Below are 23,840 nucleotides of genomic sequence, written 5' to 3'. Positions count from 1 at the left end.
TGAAAAACCATCAGGTCCAGAGCTTTTCTTTGTTGGGAGTATTTAAATTACTGATTCAATCTCTTTACTAGTTATAGATCTGTTCACATTTTTTTTATTTGTGAGTTAGTATTAGTAGATTTTATGTCTCTAGGACTTTGTTCATTTCATGTAGCTTATCCAATTTCATGGCATATAGGTGTTCATAGTATTCTATATCCTTTTTGTTTATGTAGAATCAGTACTAATGTTCCCAATTTCATTTCTGGTTTTAGTAATTTGAATCTTCTTTTTTTTGTTGTTCCTTTTTTGTTTTTTTTTTTTTTTTGCTTGTTTGTTTTGTTTTGTTTTTAGTCCTATTTAGCTAAAGATTTGTCAATTTTGTTGATCTTTTTGAAGAACAAACTTCTGGTTTCATTGATTTTTCTCTAGTGTTTTCTAGTCTCTATTTGTGTATCTCTGCTATAATCTTAATTATTTCCTTCCTTCTGCTAGTTTTGCGTTTAATTTTTTCTGTGTGGTTCCTTACATTATATAATTAGGTTGGTGATTTGAGGTCTTTCTTGGTTTTGTGACGTGAGCATGTATAGCTGTAAATTTCCAGCTTTAACACTGCTTTTCCTAAATCCAGTAAGTTTCGGTATGTTGTAGTTTTGTTTTCATTTATCTCTAAGTATCTTCTAACTTTCTAACTTCTCTTGCTATTTCTTGTTGGATCCATTGCTTGTTTGAAAGTTTGCTGTTAAATTTCTACATATTTGTGAATTGTGGTCAAAGAAGATACTTGGTATGGCATCTGTCTTTTTAAATTTATAGAGATTTAATATGTGGCCTAACATATGGTCTATCCTAGAAAAGATCTGTGAACATTTGAGAAGAATACATATGCTGTTGTTATAGATAGAGTGTTTGTAATGTCTATTAAATCTGGTTGGTTTATTATATTGTTTAAATCCTCTATTTCCTTTTGTCTGGTTTTTCTATCCATTTTTAGAGTATTGAAGTGTCTTTAGCTATTATTGTAGGAATGTCTTTTTCTCCCTTCAATTCTGTCATGTTTTGCTTCATAAATTTTGCTGTTTTGTTATTAGGTGTGTTGTAAATGTTTATAATTATTTTATCTTCTTGCTGTATTGAACCTTTAATTCATATATAATATTCTCACTGTGTGTGGGGCTTTCAGTGCATTTTACTTGGATTTGTTAACTTTCTTGAATGTTTATATGCATGTCTTTCATCAAAATTGGGCCATTATCAGCCATTACTTCTCTAAATAACCTCTCTATCCCTTTCTCTCTCTTTTTTCTGGGACTCCCCTCATGTGCATATTGGCCCACTTGATGCTGTCTCAAATGTCCCTTAAGCTCTATTGACTTTTCTTCAATCTTGCCTTTCTTTTCTTTCGATTCAGTAACTTGTTGACTCCTTTTTTTCTCTGCCTACCCAAATTTACCTTTGAATCCCTCTGGTGGATTTTTCATTTCAGTTACTTTTCAGCACCAGGATTTCTTTTTTGGTTTCTTCTTAGGATTTTTATCTCTTTACTGATGTTTCTGTTTTGATCATCTATCATTTCCTTGATGTTCTCCCCCTTCTTCCTTTAGTTCTTTGGGCATCTTTAAGATGGCTTTTTAAAAGTCTTTGTCCAGTAGATCTGCTATCAGGTCTTTTTCAGGGGCATTTTCTGTTGATTTATGTTTTTCTTTGGAATGGGTCATAGTTTCCTGTTTGTCTGTGTGCTTTGTGTTTTTGTTGTTGTTGTTGTCGAAAACTGGATATTGTAATCTAATAATGCGGTCACTCTGGAAATCATTCTTCCCCTTTCGCAAGGTTTACTGTTTGTTTTCTGTTATTGTGGTATTTTGTATGTTTGTTTGTAGGCAGTCTCTGTACCAAGGATCAGCCTGAGATGTGAACTTCTGGTCCTCTTAGGTCTTTTCTGAACCTGTGCCTTTCCCTGGGCATATGCAGTCACTTTCTTATTTCCCTCATATATGTAATTGCTTTTGAATGTTCTAGTCTTTAATAGCTGGCTTCCCAGAGGGGAAGAAGAGAAAAATGAAGTGGAGGATAGAATGCAGGCTCTTTAAATCCACTGGACATGAGCAGGGAGAGTGGATGCAACAGTAGTGACCACTCTACTCTTTGTAGACTGTGATCAGAATTAGCAATCAGCAAGGATGCCTGGGTGGCTCATTTGGTTAAGCATCTGACTCTTGATCTCAGCTCAGGTCTCAATCCTCAGGGTCGTGAGTTCAAGCCCTGCATTAGGCTCAGCACTGGGAGTGAAGCCTATTTAAAAAATAAAATAAAATAAAAAGAATTAGCAATCAGAGCAAAATCCTTGATGTTTGGAGGACAGGGTCCTTTTTGCCTATTTTGGCTCTCACAAGTTGCATGCAAGCTGCTCGGGGAACCATTACAAAGCTGCCTGCTACAGGGCTAGGGGTGGGGGGTGGGTAGCTGCTATTGTCCTCAGAGCTGAAATGGACCAAAACTGACTTCACTTTACCCTCAAACTTTCCCCTGAAAGTAGTTAGTCTTCAGTGGACTCCAGCTTTCTAAAATAGTTACATGATGAAGGTTCTGCCAGTGGAATTGTTGTCTAGGTGGGGAGACAGATTTCCTGGTGCTTCCTAGTCTGCCATCTAACCCAGAGGCAGTATTCTTCAGTGCAGTGGTTCTTAATAGTATGAAGTCATGTAAAATAATGTGGAGTTTAGGTTTTAGTGCCTTTTTTTTCTAGACTATAACAGGCAAGAAGGAACATCACCATTAGAACATGGGTAGAGAGAGGTCTTTGTGATTGTTAAAAACAAAAACAAAAAAAACAAAAAACTTTCCCATGAGGACATCTCTGGTGTCGGCAGACAGTGTGCATCTCAGTGGTGGGACATAGCCCTGCATCGGAGCCTGGGAAACAAGGAAGCCTTCCAGTGTAAGTTTTGCTACTGGCTAGCTACCTAGCCATGTTGAAGTTTGTTTGTAAAATGAAGGGGCCAAAAGAAATGATCTTTAAAGGCAAGTTCAGCACTGAAATATGATTTGTTACCTTAAAATGTAAAACTGTAAGCTTTGAATTTCAGTCCAAAATTTCTAAAGATCTTCCCATTCGTATTTAACATGTTTGTGTACATACTGTCTGAAAACAGGAACTGTTTTATTTACTGGGGAATTTGCTTACTATGTTTAGTTTTTAAAGTATCTGCAAGAATCTCATTCTTTCTAGGCAATCCGTAAAGCACAACATGCAACCACTGATGTTTCCACGTTAGGTGCACAGAAAGAAGCCTTTTACCCTGAAAGTATGCTCAGGGTTTGCACACTGTACAAAATATCGTCGTTTACTTTTTTACAAGTTATTTTATGTAAGTTATTCTTAGTGTTTAGCGTTATTTATTTAGTTATTTTTATGTTTATTTTGAGAGAGCACGACCTTGAGCGGGAGAGGGGGAGAGAGAGGGGAGAGAAAGAATCCTAAGCAGGCTCCGCATTTTCAGTGTCGAGCCTGATGGAGGACTCAAACCGTGAGATCACCTGAGCTAAATTCAAGTCTTAACCAACTGAGCCACCTAAGCGCCCCTAGTGTTATTTAGAGTATAGGTTTGTTTAGACTATAGTGTTGTTTAGAGTTTGATTTGGAATAAATTTTGGTAATTTAAAAATATTAACATCTTTTTCTCCTTGGTAATCAAGGAGAACTTTTTTTTTCTTTTTTCCTCTCCATTATGTTATTTGAATTTTGAAATACTTGAGTTATTTGAGTTTTAAATTTTCTTTTCTTTTTTTCCTTTCCATTATGTTATTTGAATAGTAATTTTATTATTACAAAAAATATGATATGATTTCATTGTGGAAAATCCAGAAAAAATAAGCAAAAAGAAGAGGGAAAAATGATTTATAATCTCACCATTTGGAGAATAACCAATATAAACCCTTTGGTGAATGTCTTTCTTTCCTTTTTTTTTTTTTGTTTTTTCCAAAATCATTCTTTTCCTACTACTTTGTAACTTGTTTTCCCCTAGTATATGATGTTATCGTTAAATGTTTTCCTATGAGAACATTTCAAAAAGTTGTGTAATCCTCCATTTATGAATGTACCACAAGTTACCTAAGTCACTTGTCGTTAGACATTTAGGATGTGTGTGGAATACGTATGGTGAATATCCTGGGAGTTATGCTTTTGCACGTGCCGATGATTCCTTGGAACAACTTCCTAGAATTCTATAAATAATCTAGAGACAACAAGATGGACACTGAGTGGGCGTTGACCATGTGGCCCGTACCACACAAAGCACTCCATCTGGAAAGTGTCCCGTAATTCAGTCCTCCAACAATCATCTGACGTAGGAGTTATCGTGATCCCAATTTTACAGACAGGAAAGTGAGGGGCAGAGAGCTTTGCTGTACGGTCAGGGTCACAGAGATGGGGACGCAGGCACCGTGTGTGCAGGTCCCAGGGTCCGTGAGCGTATTCCAGCCCGCTCCGACACAGCGGTGTCGCCTTCCACACCCGTGCCACTTATTTTTAGACTCCTCAGAAGTCTCCTTTGTGCTCTTCTTCCGTTTTTCCTGGTGGTGGCTTCCTCTGCTGATACCATATGCTCTGGCTTGGATTTGCTCCACACCGTGTGTGTATTTTGCCCTTGTGTACACCACAGCTTCCTCAGAACATCCGCGGCCTTCCCACTTTTTCTCCTCGAGACTTTCCGCTTCCTTCACTTCCCACTTCTTGTTCACCCATCTGCTCCAGAAAGCCTGGGCGTCTTTCCTGGCTTCTGGTTGCTATATTTAGCCTGTTCCCGCAGCCTGCAGTTGGTGTCGGTTCTCTTGCCTGCTTCTCTTTCTATCCGAGGGCGCCCTCTTGGAAGCCAAGAGAACTCCACGCCAGTGCTCGTGCTGCCCCACTTTTCTCCCAAACCAGGGGCTCTGTGGTTTTAACTAGTCCATGGGCAGCGACCCTGCTGCAGCCTGTTCTCATCGTCATGCACATGATGCGTGTCAGGCAGTTGCCACAGCAGTCTGCACGTCAGACCGCGGCCCTTGAAATAAAACATCGTTGTCTGAAGTCAAAATATAATAGAGATGAACGGGAGATGAAGGGTGCTGTTCTGCCGACCCTCAGCTCCTGCTATTCTCCACACTCGGGCTCAACTCAGTGGCCGGGTTCTTTGCCCAGGTCCCACACTTCTGACCCCATTCTTTTGTTTACTGGGTCCCTGGCTCCTAAAACACCTTTCTTCATCATTTCTTCTGAGCCAGGTCCCACCAAAGTCTTCTTCCTTAAGACCCACCAAATTGCCGCCTCTTCCGGAAACTCTGCTTTCGTTTCGACCTCTGACTTGGAAGTCATGTCCTCCCAGCGGAGTTGTGAAGCCTCATCTTCCCTATCTTCTACAGAACTCGCCTGATTCCTTCCTTGCCTCCCTCTGAACCTGTAGAGGTGTGAACCCCTGTCTTCATTCATTCTTGTATTTCCTAACAGTACAAACGAATATGTTGCTGACTACATCAATGAATAAGTGAATAAATAATAAACTACACAAGCTTATCCTATTAACCAAGAAATAACAGAAAGATACGGCATCATTGTACAAAACTGACACATAAGATCCACATATTATTAACCAGTTTAAATCACTGTATAATATTTGAGTAGAAGTATAATGATACATCAGCTATTTGGGGATGAAGGATGGTGGAAATTCTGCTTTTTAAAAAGCAAATTAAAAACAAAACAAAACATGTCTTCAGAGACCGTCAAAACAACAATGAAAACAGAACACAACCAATCGTACCTCAGTATGTTTGAAGGAAAACGATTTAGTAAGTAATTTGGGGTCAGGACTTAACATTGTAATTGTTGAATCTCTCTTAAAGGAAACTGAGTGTGAGGTTATTCATTGGAAGAACCGTAGTAACGAAGCCTAAGAAGGGACGTGTACACAGGGAAGAAATGAGAGTGAGGGTCATGTGACTTAGGTTCTCAAATAGCTGTCTACACCTTGGCACACACTTCCAGAAAATGTGGCTTACAGAGGAGGAGACCATGTTTCATGCAGGAGATAATGAGAGAATCTACCTCAAGGTTTTGTTTTGAGAATTAACATGAGTTCATGCATGTAAAGCTCAGTGGCTGGCAAATTGTAATTGCTATAAGAGGGTTAGATACTAGCTGTTTTTCTCTTTAGGTGGAGTGGCCTTCATTCTCTGGTCCTTCCCTGTGGGGCCACCACGTACGGTTGGTGATGTGTTGCACACAGTAGCCTAGGTGTGGCCCTATTTCGTAAAGCTCCATCAGTTTCTTCCCTCACCTGTCAATATTGCCATCCAATAAGACGGTGATGGGCTCTTCAGCCTATACTAAGTCTTTCTGTGCCAAGCCGCCTAAAGTTTTAAAACTATGAACCAGTGTTTGCCAGCACTAGGTCATAAAACCCTGTACTTAAATTCCCTTTCACTGTTTTGACCTGTCAACAAAATTTTTTAAAGAAAGAATAATTGCCTTTATTGAGTACCTGCTTTGTTCCAGACACTCTCCCAGTGTTCTCATTTCATTCTCCCACCAGTTCTGCCAGTGGAGGTGAGGGGAACAAGAAATTAAAGAACTTACCCAATACTATACAGCTAGTGACTGGCAAAAACACGATTTGAACCCAGGTGTGTCTGCCAGAATTCCAGCCTCATCCACCACACTCCGTCCTATACTGGAAGGCAGAACATACAATGCCAGAGAAAATATCGTAAGGGTTTCTCTTCAGTGTCTTATTTACACATAAAAATTACACTAACTGCTTGTTTCCATAAAACCTCAAGGCAATTAGCCAAGCATTTGTTTTGGATTACAGAGGACCAGTTTACTGAAAACAAATGACTAAGGCTGTCCGTGTTTAAAGCACGTTAGTTGGGAGCAGAATGAAGCTTAAGAAGCTAAGATAGAAGTATAAAGTTGATTCCCACAATTTTAGAAGCTTGATTCTTGGCTGTTTCTTTTCTCTGTAATTATATAATAGAGTGAAGAATAAGTGACAAGCCACCCTTTGCCTCCAAATGACTCCATTTCTGTTTCTACAGTCTGAGAAAGTTGAAGGGTTCAGGAATGTTTTAAGATTAAGAAAACTCTAGAGGGTAAATACACTGGCTTTCAAACTTCCAGATGGAGAAGGTTCTTGGGCCCCTCAGCCTGTTCCAAAGAGAATCCTCCTCTTATCCCATCCGTGGGCTTTTTGGTGGGCTTTCCTTTGGGAAACAAAAAAGGTTTAAATGAATGAAAGTTGTCATTTTCTACATTGTAGATTCCATTTGTGTTGATATTTACTTGGGACTTAGGCAAGAAAACTCTCTTCACTTGCTGCCAGAGCCCAGACCACAATTGCAGACTTGGAAAACTGTGTTCCTAATTTGTGCATGCTCACCCAGCAAGTGGTGGGTGCTGCCCGCTTCTCAGGGCTTCCCCGTGCCCTTGTCCAAATTGTGCACTGCACAACTTAGAGGGCACCAGTCTGCTCACGTTTTTGTTATTACAGTGTTCCAGCTAGCACACTAAAGTGTTTAAGGAAGAGACCCTCTGAGCTGCATGTTTCCTCCAGCTGTCCAGGGCCTCCACCACCAGCACACGAGACCTCTCTCCTCAAGTGTCTCCTCTCGAGATCTTCTTCCTTCCCAGCTTTTAAAAAGCAAACAAATGAAATAAAACAAATCTATTTAGATGGGAGTGGCTACTGAAGATTAAAGTTCCCAAGGGCTTTTATATCTTAAAGGAAGTGATTGCTAACTCCAAATTGAAACTAATACATAAGATAAATAGAGAAGACTTTTTAAGCCAGGAGGCAGTACATTCCTGGTGTCCTTTGTCCTCTCTGGGCTGACAGCACCCCGATTGGTGGCCACACGCAAGAAGAAACTGAAGCCATTGCTGGGCCCCCTTCTTTTAAAAGCCTGCCAGGCTCTGGCCTCGGTACCGTTCTGAGCTCATCCAGCTGGGTTTGTGTCTGTAACCTATTGAAAAAGTGACCTCAGTGGAGGTGGTAGGAGGCAGGGACCAGGATTTCCAGAGCAACTATTCTTATTTCATCATAAGACTTGCATGTACTCTACCTCATACTCTGGTAAATTACACAACACTCTTATTCTAATTATGCGATTGTAATCTCCATGGAAACAAAGTGTCTGACTTATACCCTCTCCAAGGAGTGCTGAATTTAAGCCCGGATTGGGCGAGGATTACTTAGGGTTACACAACTAGTTAATGGCAGGACCAGAAATAGAACTCAGATTTCCTCATGCCGTAATAGCAGCCTGGTGTTCTGCCCCTTCTACCTCTGTTCCAGTTATCTGTTGCTGTGTAACACCCCATCCAAAATTCCACTCCTTTAAACAGCAGCGCTGCTATTTCTCATAGGTTTCTGGGTCAGGCATTTAGTTGGGCTGTTCTTCTCCATGTGATGTTGATTGAGTCACTCACTTAGCTGGTGTCAGATGGATTGGGCTGAAAGGTCCCGGAAGATGTCATGTACATGTCTAGAACCTCAGTACTTCTCCCCTGGCCTCTTTCTCTCCATATTTTCTCTCCTCTCTTTCAGGATTCTAGCCTGAACTTCTTGACATCTTGGTAGCTGTCTTCCTCTAGTGAAAGCAGAAGCTGACAGGCCTCTTACACTAGCCCGAACCTGGCACAGTGTGACTTTTACTGCATTCTCTGGGTCAAGGCAGGTCACAAGTATCTATCTGGGAAATAAATACTACCACTTGCTGAGTGGCACGGCACGTACACCGAGGGAGGGAAGGAATTGATGGTGGCCATCTTGGAGACTAACCATAACCGTAGTTAACCAGCAGACATAGCCTTCTCTCCCTAATTCCTAGTGCCGGACAGAATGGAGAAACTCAAGCCTGGGCAGAAACAAAAGAGAAAAGGGAGAAGAGAAATGTCCTGAAACACCGCATCCTTTTCCATCTTCAAGCCTAGCATAGAGTTAAGAAGGTGGCACCCACCTACCCACATGGCCCTCCAATCATTCCTTGACTGAGTTTCTTCTGGTCGTCTTTTGCGCATCAGAGGAGACGGTGCTGCACTTTGTGCCATGTGTGTAAAGAGCACGATTAGTGCCTGCGGATCCTACGGTGGGCATTTTACAGTAATTTGGTTTTACAGCTACTGCTATGTCTGTTTTCTGTGTCAGGCTTTTAAGTGCCTGTTTCTAAGGCCCATTCTCTATGCAGCAGTTAAAAACAGTACTTTTCAGTGCTGCATTGTGTATTGCTAAAATGTAATACACCTACAAGTAACCTTTTCAACCGTTAATTTCCATCTATAAGTCAAATTATACTCAGTTGCTAAGAAAAAGCGTGTCATTAAGTTTCCCCTGCTTTCTTTTTAACAGTACAGAAGATTCGTATATGAAAGAACAAGCATCTAAGACCGGAAAATCAATTTTCTAGCCTATTCTACCTCTGGCAACATCCCTTGTATGCTAACTAACTTGGTTAGGAATATCCTACATAATGAGGATTACGGGCATACTTCGTTTTATTGCGCTTTGCAGATATTACGTTGTTTTACAAATTGAAGGTTTGGGGCAACCCTGCGTCAAGCAAATCAGATGGCACCATTTTTCCAACAGCTTTTGTTCACTTCGTGTCTCTGTGTCACATATTGGTAATACTTGCAGTATTTCATTCAAACTCATTCATTTTTAATGTGTTTGTTTGGTGATCTGTGACCTTCGGTGTTACTGTTGTAAATATTTTGGGGTGCCACAACCCACGCCCACATACGACAGTGAACTTAATAAATGTTGTATGTGTTCTGTCTGCTCCACTGACTGGCCATTCCCCCATCCCTCTCCCCTTCCTTGGGCCCCTCTATTCCCTGAGACACAACAGTGTTGAAATTGGGCTTAGTGAGGGAGGAATGTTGAAAGCTGAGATAGGCTGAAAGACCTCCGGTAGCCAAGCTGTGACTGTGAATGCGAAGGAAAAGCTCTTGAAGGAAATTAGAAGTTCTGCTCCAGTGAGCACATGGATGATAAGAAAGAGAAACAGCCTACTGCCGATATGGAAAAAGTTTGAGTAGTCTGGATAGAAGCTAAACCAGCCACAACATCCCCATAAGCCAAAGTCAAATTCAGAGCAAGGCCCAGACTCTCTTCAATTCTACGAGGGCTGAGAGAGGGAGGAAGCTGCAGAGGAAAAGCTGGAAGCCAGCAGAGGTTGGTTCATGAGGTCTAGGAAAAGAAGCCGTCTCCATAACATAAAAGTATGAGGTAAACCAACCTTCTATTGGAAGAAGAGGCCAACTAGGACTTTCATAACTAGAGAGAAGAAATCAGTACCTGGTTTCAGAGCTTCAAAGAACAGGCTGACTCTCTCGTTAGGGGCTAACACAGCCGGTGACTTTAAGTTGAAACCAGTGCTCACTGACCATTCTAAAAATCCTAGGGCCCCTAAGTTATATGCTAGTTCTACTCTGCCTGTGGTCAATAAATGGAACAACAAAGCCTGAGTGACAGTGCGTCTATTTATAACATGGTTTACTGAATATTTTAAGCCCACTACTGAGACCTCTTGCTCAGAAAAAAGATTCATTTCAAAATATTATTGCTCATTGACAATGCACCTGGTCACCCAAGAGCTCTGATGGGGGGATACAACAAGATTAATGTTTTCCTGCTTACTAACACAGCATTCATTCTCTAGTCCATGGATCAAGGAGCCATTTTGATTTTTAGGTCTTATTGTTTAAGAAATACATTTTCTAAAGCTCTAGCTGCCATAGATGGTGATTCTTCTGATGGATCTGGGCTAAATAAACTGAAAACCTTCTGGAAAGGATTCACCATTCTAGATGCCATTAAGAACATTAATGATGCTTAGGAAGAGGTCAAAAGATCAACAGTAACAGGAGTTTGGAAGAAGTAGATTCTAGCGCTTATGGATGACTTTGGGAGATTGAAGACTTCAGTGGGCGAAGTCACTGCAGATGTGGTGAAGACAGCAAGAGAACTAGAATGAGAAGTCAGCCTGAAGCTGCGACTGAATGGCTACAATCTCCTGATAAAACTAACGGATGAGGACCTGCTTCTTATGGATAAGCAAAGAAGGTGGTTTCTTGAGATGGAATCTTCTCCTGGTGCAGATGCTGTGAAGATTGTAGAAATGGCAACGAAGGATTTAGAATACCACATAAACTTAGTTGGTAAAGCAGCAGCAGGGTTCGAGAGGATTGACTCCAATTTTGAAAGAAGTTCTGTGGGTAAAATGCTATCAAACAGCATCGCATGCTGCAGGGAAATTGTTCATGAAAGGAAGAGTCCGTTGATATGACAGGCTTCATTGGTATATTAAGAAATTGTCACAGTCACCTCAGCCTTCAGTAACCACCACCCTGCTCAGTTAGCAGTCATCAGCATGACGGCAAGGGTCAAGACCAGCAACGGCCAGCATTTTTAGCAACCGAGTATTTATTTTATTTTATTTTTAAGTAACCTCGACACCTGACATGGGGCTCGAGCTTACAACCCTGAGATCAAGAGTCGCATGCTCAACCGACTGAGCTAGCCAGGCTTTAAATTAAGGTACATATGTTGCTTTTTTAGACATAATGCTGTTGCACACTTAATAGACTACAATATAGTGTAAACATAACTTTTTTTTACATTTATATAAACACAACTTTTATATGCAACGGGGAAACCAAAAAATTCATTTCGCTGACTTTATTGTGATATTCTCTTTATTGCAGTGCTCTGGAACCAACCCCACAATATCTCTAGGGTATGCCTGTATTCTCTTACTCTGAGAAAAATTCTCTTAATCTTCTAAATTTCCTTGGGAAATTTTTTTGCATGTATGTTTTTTTCCTTAACAAAAGCAGAGGGTTGTGTTTTTTTTGTTACAGTTAGATTGTCTTTTACAGTTTAGATAATTATTCAACCTAGAGTATTTTTTTCCTAGAAACAATCAAATAAATAAAATTCTCTAGTGTCATATCAAAAGAGGAAATGTAAGAGCAGCTATTTATGGACTGTAGGGGCAAAACATTTCCAAGTGCTTTGGGAAATCTCACATTTAAAGAGATTATCATTGTCTCTGGTTCCCCAAATGTATGTGAGGAAATGTGATATTTTTGTACCCAGCTGCCTAGGGAGTAGGGTCCACTGAAACACATTTTTTTTCTCCCCATTCGTGTGGCTCAGATATTGAAGATATCGTCTGTACTTTTTTTATACCAGGTTGTATGGGTAAACGTTTACACATGGCACAAAGCTAGCATTCAGTTAGAAGAAGTCCAGTTTTGTTTTGTTTTTTATTTTTTTTAACGTTTATTTGTTATTGAGAGACAGACAGAACGTGAGCAGGGGAGGGGCAGAGAGAGGAGACACAGAATCTGAAGCTCTGAGCTGTCAGCACAGAGCCCGACGCGGGGCTCGAACTCACAAACCGCCGAGATCACGACTGGAGCGGAAGTCGGTCGCTTAACCGACTGAGCCACCCAGGCGCCCCGAAGTCCAGTTTTATTTTTTAACACTGTACCGTTTCTCTTATTTTGTGCCTCGATAAAATCATCCAAATCACTTGGAGAACTGTGGGGATTTTACTAAATTTTAAAAATTTTCCATATCTCTACCCCTTTCATTTTAGGAAGAAGAATTAGAAGCCCAGATTTCCTTCCTTCAAGGACAATTAAATGACCTGGATGCCATGTGCAAATACTGTGCGAAGGTGATGGACACCCATCTTGGTGAGTGAGCTGCTTTGTCCCCGGGAGTGATGATGGTCATAACAACAGTATCCACTTGGCCCTGTGTTGAGCTTTTCATGTGAATTATCTCATTAATTCTCACAGCAGCACTGTGGGAGAGCTACTGTTACTATCAACATTGTACAAGTCAGGAGACTGAAGCCCAGAAAGATTAATAAAATTTCCCAGGATCATAGTACTAGTAAGTGGAGTAGAAATTCAAAATCAAGCAGTTTGACTATAGATTTCAATTCTTAAGTGCTACACTGCCCTTTATAAATATTTGTCTACATCAAACCAAAATGAAATGTTGACCTTTCAAGGTCAAATGGTCAGCTCTACTGTTGTGCCAACCTATCTGTAATTACTATTGTGATTATTATTTTGACAGTGCTTTATTTTTTAAATACATAGGCTTTTTTTTAATGTTTATTTATTTTTGAGAGAGAGAGACAGAGACAGAGTGGGAGTGGGAGAGGAGCAGAGAGAGAGGGAGACAGAGTATTTGAAGCAGGCTCCAGGCTCCAAGCTGTCAGCACAGAGCCCGACGTGGGACTCGAACTCACGGATCGCAAGATCATGACCTGAACCAAAGTCAGATGCTTAACCGACTGAGCCACCCAGGCACCCCTTAAATACATGTTTTTAACCACCAGCCTGAAATGCACGTCAGGACCACATGACCTTTTCTTACTTCTGACTGTGCTTATATTCTAAGAAATGTCCTAGTTTGAAGTTCAGTTTATATGTGAGTCCTACATATGTCACATTAGAAAGTCTTCAGGCATTACTGTCTACATTTGTAAAAGTTCTGTATTTTGTAATAGAAATGGTCTCTGGTGGAATCACATACGTTTTGCTTCAGTAACTGTGCTGCTTGCGAAACTTCATAATGCATACTATTACTGGTTTTCAGTTCTCTTACAGACATCCTTTTTCTGTCCGTTATCTTCTTTCTCCAGTGTCTAGCATCTGTAGTTTGGGAACAAATTAGGAAAATAAGACTTATACTCTGATAGACGTAGCCAATATGCTGCTGTGTAAGTGTGGACAAATGACAATACCAATTACCATAAGGTATCAGGATGCATCCCAGTTGTGAGGGGAAATCGAAGAGAATCCACCAAGGCAGAGGTCCTAGGAGTGGGCCATCCCTGGAGCCTTCCCTGAAGGTGGACTTTACCTTGGGCTCCATTGACTCCTCAGCCTATTCATGAGTTCACTTGCATGTGGCCCAAACAGCTGTCATTTAGGTGTAGCCTAAACCCTACTGGCCTCTAGCAAGTAATGTTCCCTTACAGATTTGGAGAGGTGCTTGGCCTCAGTGGCTGGTTGTCCGCCAGTGTCTTACGAGGCAGCTGGCTGGGCCCTGTTCCATCATCAGCCTTATTTCTCCTCTCTCGACCACTCTTCTCCTTTAGAGAAAGAGCTCAAGAGGGAGAAACAACAGGGGAAACCCTGGCAGGTGATCAAAAGGGTAGTACCCCTGATCACAGTAAGAAATGTTACCCTTGTCACATCTGGTCCACCCCTGTCGAAACGATTTATTTATATGCTTCATGATGATCATCTTTAAAAATGCATATAGAACTAAGTTTATGTGAATCTCATAGCATCCCACCATAAATGCATCAAAAAGAAGTCATTAAGAGAGATACAGTTTATATATAAATAATATATATTATATAACTAATTTTAGTTTATTTAAATATAATTTTTCATTTTAAAGCAAGTGTGTGGGGAGTTGGGGGGAGGGGGGCATGTGTGTTTGTGTGTGTTTGTTTCTCTGGCCGTGTGGGTGACCTTTGTAGTGCTTGATTTTGGTTTTGACCAAAGTAGGAGAACAAAGAAGTGACTGAGAGAAGGATGTACTGGAACTCTAGGAAATCCTGTTAGGAAATCTCTAGGTTGTTTGGTCCACATAGCAGCTTTCCAAGCAGCTTTACTTAAGCCTAAGAATTTTTAAAGAGCTTTCGCTCTGATTTTGGTCTTTCAGTCAGCTCTGTAAGAGTATTCTCTCACTGCATGGGAGGGGGGAGCACTTTAATTAAAGAAAAGCCCATACCAGATGTGAATTTTCAACTAACCACCAAACTAAATTCGTTTCTGTGTGTACGTTTCACTTTCAGCCAGAATCCCCTCATACAGTTGTCAGCTTCTTTTCTCCATATAAATAGCAGGACACTTTATAAAATGGGCTTGAAGGGGCGGGGGCGGGGGGGGGGGGGGGGCCTGGGTGGCTCAGCCAGTTAAGCGTCTGACTTCAGCTCAGGTGATGATCTCACGGTTCATGAGTTTGAGCCCCGAGTCAGGCTCTGTGCCGACAGCTCAGAGCCTGGAGCCTGCTTCAGATTCTCTGTCTCCTTCTCTCTCTCTGCCCCTCCTCCCCACCTCAAAAATAAGTAAACATTTAAAAAAATGTTTTAAATAGGCTTGAAGGATGCTACAAAGAATTCCTGGCCCCAGGGCCCACAGATGCATTTCTATCCACCTGCCTATTATAACAGTGATTTATTTATTAAAGGGTATGCCTGTGTTGTAGGCAATCTTGATTCTAAGCAAAAATTAGAGGAAAACACAAAGATTAATTAAGGGAAACTCTTGATTGGCTCTTTGACGTATTGGACTTCTTTTAAAAATTACTTCAGCACCCTAGTATTTTTTCCATATGATGTTTTGTGTTTTTCCCAATTATTAAAGTAGTACAAAATCGGAACCACTGAAAAACCCATTAGTAAGTGACTGATTATAACTTAGTATAATGCCATCTTATCGAATATTAAAATACTTTCTTATTAACAAGGAGATGTTCATGCTATGTTATTAAAGGAAAAGATAAGTAGCGCAACAGTATATATTTGATGCAAAAATAACCATTAACAGTCATGGCCTGGCTGAAAGGATGATTGTAGGATGACTTTCTGGGAGACCTAGTTTTTATGCTTGGAAGATGCAAGGTGGTCACTGAAAATCTGTAGGTGGCTGAAGTGCAGCTAGCACCTGGGACTTCGACTTCACGCTCCAGGCAAGAGCCCCGTTCTGAGAGTGGCTGGTGTGGTGTTTGAGAAGGAGAGAGCCCCGTGTGGCGGCAGACAGACACAGGGTTGAGGTCAGACTCGGTCCCTTCTTAGCGCAGCCTGCTTCTGATAGTGTCTTCATATAGAAAATGGAGATGCAAATATCTACCTTGCCAGTTTGTTGCCAAGACTAATGTGCTTTTAACCCCAGCACAGGGCATGGCCCAAAGTCGGATCTTCAACGCAAATTCTCTCCTCTGCCTCATTAACTCTTAACTGTCCCTTCTCAGGGAAGATCATCGAGTCTGTGACCAGAGTGCTGAGTACTGACACGTGCAGGCCCCTACAACTAGTTAGTGACCGAACTAGGACCAATAGTACATTTCCCAACCCCTAACTAAATATTCCCTTGTCAGTGATGCAGAAAGATGCTGGAATTGGGATACGCCGGCCCTTGGGTTAGGTGTGTGAGCTCTTTGGGCAAGAAGAACTTTAATGATGCAGAGTCCTTGACCTGAGCGGCTGGGCCTCCATTATGCACTGGGCCACAGGCTACCAAGGCAGCTCTGAGAACTGCATCAGAAACTATTCTAGGAGGTATTTTCTGTATCCTTCCCTAACGTTAATTGTTTTCACCAAGTTCCTTTCATTTCAATAGAATTCCATATCACCCTGTGCTTTCATCATTTCAGTAATTTTAAAACGTCAAGTACAGTTCAAGGCTATTTTTATAACTGACAGAACAAATATAGAGAAAAACTTCTCAGTTAAAAATTATATAAAGGCACTTGTTCAAATGGTCCTTTAATTAGAGAGGTAATAACATTGACAGCTTAGCAGTTACTTCCTTATGGGCCTGGAACCCAAAACTAAAGAAATATTTGTTTTATCAAAACTCTACCAAAATTTTAATTTTATTACTTCCACATAGTTGAAGCACGTGAATCCAAACACTGAGAGACAGGAATTGAAAATGCATGCATTTATTAAATCTAAACTTTCCTGTCGACTTCAGAAGGCCTGTTGTACGTGTTCATTTTTCTGTTGCTATAGTTACTCCCCTTCCCGTCACCCTGACAGTTGAGTCAAAAGCCATTGACAGTATTAACCTCAGGTGGTTGAGCTCAGGCTATTTTTAGGTTTGCCGTATTTTACTCATAATTGCACGTGGGTGAGCGGCCCACGCTTCTCTGTTCTGTGAGCAGCTGGGCTGAGCTGCTAGCTGTTTACAGGGAGTGTGAGCTGTTCACCCTGCTGGCCCTAAAGGCCCCACCTGCCCACTCCCGGGGGAGGTATTTCCAGTCTCTGTTCGGTATTTAGAAGTGGTTTCCAGCGGCTTGCCCTTTCATTGGTGGCTCATGTAAACAATGGCAGGGTTAAATGCAGTGAATTAAGGGAAGTTAGGTTTCCCAGAGTGCTGTAGCTCCTAGGAGCTTAGATTGTTGAACAGGTGGAAGCTTTAAAAGCCAACTCAGCAGTTCTTCATTGCGAAGATGAGGAAAGCAAGGTCCAGGAAGGATGAGAGGCACACAGCTGGCTTGTGGCACACACGCCATGAGTCTAGACCCAATTTCAGTCCCTGGCTTCTCTTTTACTGACGCTTTGACTAAAGCCAACACTTGAATCGGTAGTTGGATTTCAGATCTTCTGCTGTTTCATTGCACGCATCATTACCGATTTTGCACTTGTCATAATATTTATGTAAGAATTAGCTGTAAGAGGAGGCCAGTTTTGAAAATCAGTTTATTTGCTTCTGCAAGAACTTTATAAATCTCATTTTCTCATGTTTATAGAAACAACTTTCAATGGACGTCTGTGGAAATGTTCAATAAGGCAGTTAACTAATCACATTTGAAAAAAAACAGGGAAGGAAAATGTGATCACCAGACAGCTTCCTCTCTGTCAATCACACTGTGATAAAAGTTTTCATTACTATTTTAAGAATTTTAAATGCTGCATTTAATTGTGGGCAGCATAGTCCTCTGTAGAAGGAGAAGATACCTTCCCTTGAGAATCTTGTTAAAAAGACAGATTCTTATTCAGTAGGTCTGATATGGGACCTGAGGTTCAGCATTTCTAACAGCCCCCAGATGACCGGATGTTATTGGCCCATGAAAGTCTTCAAGCAGCAAAGAGCAAAAGAACTTAAAATTCTGTGGGCAGAATTAAATTAATATATTCATAATCCTATTGATGTATTCATAACTCCACCCTTCAGGCACATGTACAGCTAAATTCTGTGGGCAGACAGCACACAGCCTCCCCTGATATTCTCTTGTAGCTTTCAATCATGTGAAATTCAGTTCTCTTTTTAGCCTCTTTGAACTTGTTCTACTCTAGTAGTGAAAGGCTCTTCCCACCCTCCACACCCCCCACTCCAATTTTATTATCACAAGACTTGGAACAATTGGTCAAAATCTAACCTGTACCAACCCTGTGCCTATTTAGAAAAACTCTGCAAACTATACACTGTCTTACCCTTTCCCAGGCTAAGGTACCACAACTCTGATCCCATGGCTTCAGTATAGACTGTCCCATCTTCCATCATTTTGCTTTCCACTTGCTGGCTGTCTCCCATTTTCCCATGTGTTTTTCCACAGGAGGAACCCACACTGAATATCTTTCCTTCTCTGTCTTTTTAAAAATACAGTTTCCAAATCCTTCATCTTTCTCAAACTGTCTGACTGCATAGCCCATTCACAGCCCTCCATACCAGGCTGCCTCTCTGTCCTCCAATCCCAGCCGTCTCCAGCTAATGACCCAACAGGCAAAAGACTTGTCCACCCTATCTTGTGGAAACAGGCTTGCTGCTGATTGCTTGAAAGCTCAAGGACTCTGTGGCCACCATAAGCATCTCACACTAAGCATAGAGCTTGTGAGCAGGGAAAGTGAAACCCAAGTTAAGAAGGCTAATGTTCATTGCCTTGGGCCATGTTTAAATCCCTACTGAGTAGTAGCACTCAACTTTGACTACTGACTTTCCTCCTGTCAGGAAAACTTTCATGGCCTCAAATTCACCAAAAGAAGTATTTCCATCTTAAACCTAGTTCACGGGATCTTATTTGACTAAATGATGTGATTTGAGGACAATCTTGGTCAAATTGCCCTCCTCTCTCATTGCTTCCAAATGAGAGGGTCCAATGGCAGAACCCTAGGGTATTTCCTTTTAGTAAAGGAAATTTCCTTTTAGTCCTGGCCGTGTTTCTGCTTTTATTTTTAGAAGCATGTCTTCTGGAAAAGGCATCTAACCATTACTAGAGCTTAGAGACCTTTTAAGTTTAAAAATATATGTAAAGTGTCTTTTCTGGTTGACCCTCAGATATGGGGCGACCCATATCATGAATATGATAGATTTTGCTGTGAGGAGTCCTACTTCCATGACATTCCCTGGCTGGCAGGGTGGTAAATCCTAAGAGAATAATATGCCAAGTGGTAGAGATGAGTAAAGATTTCTAACTCTGCCCAGTACTCTGTTTACTTGAGAACTATTTATTGTCACCAAAAACTAATGTTAAATGCAGGACACATATTTGCCTAGTCTTACCCTTGGATTTTCCTAACTAAATGCTCCTCTCCCAGTGCTGAGTTTAGGGTCTTCACTCATTCTGACATCTCGATGCAAAATAGGACCCTTGATTATATTTTCTGTGCGGTCTGCTTTTGTTTTTTAAGAAAATCTTGAGCATGAAGTGCCTTACTTAGCTCTTAAGAAATCCTCAGTGAAAGTTATTTCCCTTCATCTGCCCCTACCATTTCTCAGTCTGAGATCTGGTTGATCATGTTCGTATCCCTTAATTCTTCGCCTGAGAAATATCTCACCTACGTCTATTCCTCAGAACGTAAAAATCAGCTCGCTTGCTGGCAGGAAAGCCCTGTATTGTTCATTCAGCCAATATTTATGAAGTACCTGCTTTCTGATGTAAAAATACGTCCTGGGAGAAGTAGATTGGGGTAGGGTGAAGTGGAGGAGTGGTATTCTAATTGAGCTCGGCGCTCAATGGAAGACGTGTGTAAAGCTTCAAAGTAGGGAGAATATAGCCAAGGAGAATGTACCTCATTAGAAATACCTAAAGTGACACACAGCTTCACATGAAACCACGGTCCTCCCAGAGCACCAGTGATTTCACAAACATGGGCAGGGACCCATGGGGTCCTAAAGTAATACAGATATAGTGAACAGACTACCATATTGGGAACCAAAGGACCTTGCATCCAGGATTCGCCACATAGAACTGTGCAGTTTCAGAAGACTTTTAGCCTCTGAGCCTGGTTTAAGATTACAGTTCCAAGAGTAAAAGATGAAGCAAGGGAGAGTCTAACAACTGGATGCTTGCAGAGGGAAGACTGTTAATAGGCAGCCAATGCTTAAACACAGTTTTAAGGTGGACTTTGAAGAAAAAGGAAGGTGTGTTGTTGTAAGGAGACTAGGAGGGTTTTCTAGAAGGGGAATGGCATTTGCAGAGACATGCAAATGCAAATGATCTGTTAAAGGATGAATTTGACACCTGTAGTCTTCTACTAAACCCGCCTTCTCCCAAGATGTGGACAACCATGGCACACACTCTGTCATTTGTCAGCAGTGCAGCCAAACCCAGTAGTGACAAATTACAGGTCTGCCCCTCTCCTTGACCCATCACCACCTCTTAAACCACTACCACTCTGAGCACACATGTGACCCTAGATCAACCCTACATGTGACCCCTCTATTTTGTAACAGCCTGCGTATTTCCTAGAGTCTGGACAGTCCTTTATATGAGATTGTCTGAGGTCAAGGTAGCTAAATCTCTATCAGAGATGAGAGAACCACAAAGAACAGAATCCACTTATATGGGTATTTAAGGTAATGGAAAAGGGAAACATACTAACCAATAATAGTAATAGTGACCAATGTGTTTGAAGTGGACCATTTTGGTTATCCCATGTAACTAATCTCTCCAGCAACCCTCTGAGATACGTATTGCCCCCATTACCAATGGATTTACACAGATCTCTGCCTAAGGTCATCAAAGTTCAAGGTGTTTAATGCTAGGACCAGTGCTCCAGAAAGTTCTGACAGAAATGATACAGCAGTCTGTTTTGCATGTAGGTGACTTCCTGTCCTGCCGGCTGACCTCACTTAGGTCAGTTCCACCGCCAAATAAAGGGCACTGACATCAGAAGGCAATCAAGTCAGTGGCAAGACCCCATCCTATGCCTCTTCATATCTCTCTCTGGCCCTTCCATCAGTGCCGTGTATGGAAGTGTGGGGGAGCTGAGGAGTCCAGATGACGTAGAATCTAGTCCTTGCTGTACACTTCCCTGTCATGAGACCTCAGATAATGGACCGGGGATTGCTAAGCTTGGCTCCCTTTTCTGTAATAGGATGACAGTCCTCATCTAGAATGGTTGTTGGGATAGTCAGATGAGGTAACGTGGCCATGTCGAAATGAAAGGAACACCGTCCTGAGCTTCTACGGTGGGCAGCATACTGTGCTAATGTATTTACTCTTCATCGTAATCCTTTGAGAAAAGTTCTGGTATTACCCTCCGGCATAAGGAAGCTAAGTTCCACCTCCACTGTAGATAGATATTAGTTCTGTTTTGTCCCCTTTCCACTCCCCTTCTTAATGAGCTTACGTTACCTTTTGTCCCAGCCGTTCAAATGAAAACACGTTTATTCTAGCAGTGAAGACAAAGGGTTTTTAAGAAATTGAAAAAGTAGTTTGTGTGCCGCTTCCACTCCTGTTACAGTCAGAGATCTATTTCCGTGACGTTGACATCTCTTTAGATACAGTGGAGTCACCGTGGAACTCTTACGTTGATGAGATTTTTGGGTAATTTTCACAGAAGTAGTTATGTGAGATTTTCCCCCTTTAGTTTCAGTGCTCCAGCATTTATACTTTATAAAACTTAAGTAGAAGGAGATTGCAAAGAACATAAGCTTCCTTCTACACAGAAACAAAAAGAAAGAGACTTTATCTCATCACTTATTCTGCCTCTTGCTATAAGGAAAAATGTGCATTACTGTTTTACTATTTTACTATTACTGCATTACTATTTTACTATTTTAAAGCATGAGGAAAACATCATTATGTTTTTCCATTTTTGCATGTAGATGCAACTGAAAGCAGATTTGTTACTGAGAAGTTGTATATTAATAGAATGCTCATAAATGCTACCTTAAATCAATGTATAGTTGAACTAATGCGGCAAAGGATTGACACGGCCGGTACTTTGTTGTTAGTAAAGTCAAAATTCCTGCATTCAAAAATTTTAAGTCTCCAGAGGTGCCCTTTGTTTTAGTTTGGATTTCTGTGCCCTGGATTCCTTAAAGTGAGACTAGTGAGGTTTTATAGCAGAGGCTTATCATGAAAATTAAATGAAAAAATTAAATTATAGTGAGGTTTTATAGCAGAGGTTAATCCTTAAAATTAAATGAACATTATATACATGTGTGGGTTTTCAGGGCAGAAGGTTTTGGTTTTCATCAGATTCTAAAAGGTGATCTTTGATCCTGTCCAAAAAAATAAGGCTGAAAAGTTTCTGGGAAAGGGTATGCTGCTGAAGATAGTAAGGCTCTGGGCTCTTCTCCCACCCTGGGAGTGCCCTTGGCTCGCCTCACTGCACAGCAGGCCAGAGCCAGCCTGGAACTTGAAGTTGTACTCTGCATGCAGCAGAGGATTGGTGGGGCTGTCTCGGCCCCCTTTCAGTAAAGGAACTGGACGGCTTATATTCTGTGTAACAGGGAAGAGTTTAGCTGCCGTACCAGGTCGAATAGTGTTTCCTCCCCATTCCATGTCCATCTGGAACTTGTGAATGTGACCTTTTGGTAAATAGGGTCTTTACAAGATATAATTACGTTGAGATGAGGTAAGACTTGATTAATCCAGTGACTGGTGTCCTTATTAAAAGAGGGGATTTTGAACACAAACATACAGAGAGAATGCCGTGTAATGATGGAGACAAAGCCAAGGGATGCCAAGGATTGTCAGCAACCTCCAGAGGCAAAGAAGAGTGCTTCCCTAGAACTTCCAGGGGGCACGGCCCTGCCGACACCTTGACCCCAGACTTACAGCTTTCAGAACTGAGAATAAGTTTCTGTTGTTTAAAAAAAATTTTTTTACATTTATTTATTTTTGAGAGACAGAGAGTGGGGGAGGGGCAGAGAGAGAGGGAGACACAGAATCCGAAGCAGGCTCCAGGCTCTGAGTTTCAGCAGAGAGCCTGAAGCGGGGTTCGAACCCACAGACCGTGAGATCATGACCTGAGCCGAAGTCGGATGCTCAACCGACTAAGCCACCCAGGCGCCCCAAATCTCTGTTGTTTTAAACCACCCAGTTTGGGGGCGCCTGGGTGGCGCAGTCGGTTAAGCGTCCGACTTCAGCCAGGTCGCGATCTCGCGGTCCGTGAGTTCGAGCCCCGCGTCAGGCTCTGGGCTGATGGCTCAGAGCCTGGAGCCTGTTTCCGATTCTGTGTCTCCCTCTCTCTCTGCCCCTCCCCCGTTCATGCTCTGTCTCTCTCTGTCCCAAAAATAAATAAATGTTGAAAAAAAAAAAAAAATTTTAAACCACCCAGTTTGTAGTACCTTGAGACTAATAGAGCTGCTAATAACATAATCCCAAAAGCAGTAGAATAAACACATCAGGAGGTTATTACTATTTTTTTCATAACTAAAAGAAGCCCAGAGGTGGGCAGTCCAAGCAGGTGTAGCAACTCTGTGATGTGCCCAGGGCCCCAGGCTTCCTCTGGTTCATCGCCCACAGCCCTTGCAAGCTGACTTGTGGAGCTCCTGCCAGCATTTCAGCAGGGAAAGTGGGAAGAGTAAAGGCCCAAAACCCATAGACTGAGTCAGACCCAATGAGGAGATTCCCAGAAGCTCCATCTGGGGACTTACACCTCATTGGCCAAAGCTGTGTCACATGACCCACCTCGGCTGTGAGGGAAGGGGCGCAGGGTGCTGCCCTGAGTGTGATCTGGTGAGGATCTTGGTGAGGAAGGAGTAGAGGGTGGGGCTGGGGGGGTGGCCCACACACAGCTCTGCCACCTCTAGACCCAGGAGATGGTACCGTAGGGGGCACCTAGGCTTGTTGGCTGTTCATGCTTTTAAGCAAGCAAGAGCACAT

At 41.8% G+C, this 23,840-nt stretch overlaps 1 protein-coding gene across 12 annotated transcripts in view; it reads left to right on the top strand.

Annotated features, from left to right (window-relative positions):
- TBC1D5 (TBC1 domain family member 5) overlaps positions 1–23,840 on the top strand; it is a 545,542-nt gene that overhangs the window by 507,757 nt on the left and 13,945 nt on the right. For all 12 annotated transcript variants that reach the window (XM_019810740.3, XM_045037659.1, XM_019810743.3 and 9 more), the window contains one exon: positions 12,622–12,721. In XM_019810740.3, coding sequence (XP_019666299.2) covers positions 12,622–12,721 — 100 coding nt within the window. The remainder of the gene's footprint in view (positions 1–12,621; positions 12,722–23,840) is intronic.

Source organism: Felis catus, chromosome C2, assembly GCF_018350175.1.
Source record: "Felis catus isolate Fca126 chromosome C2, F.catus_Fca126_mat1.0, whole genome shotgun sequence".
NCBI classification, from domain to species: Eukaryota; Metazoa; Chordata; class Mammalia; order Carnivora; family Felidae; genus Felis; species Felis catus.
This window is presented reverse-complemented; position numbering and strand designations above follow the sequence as displayed.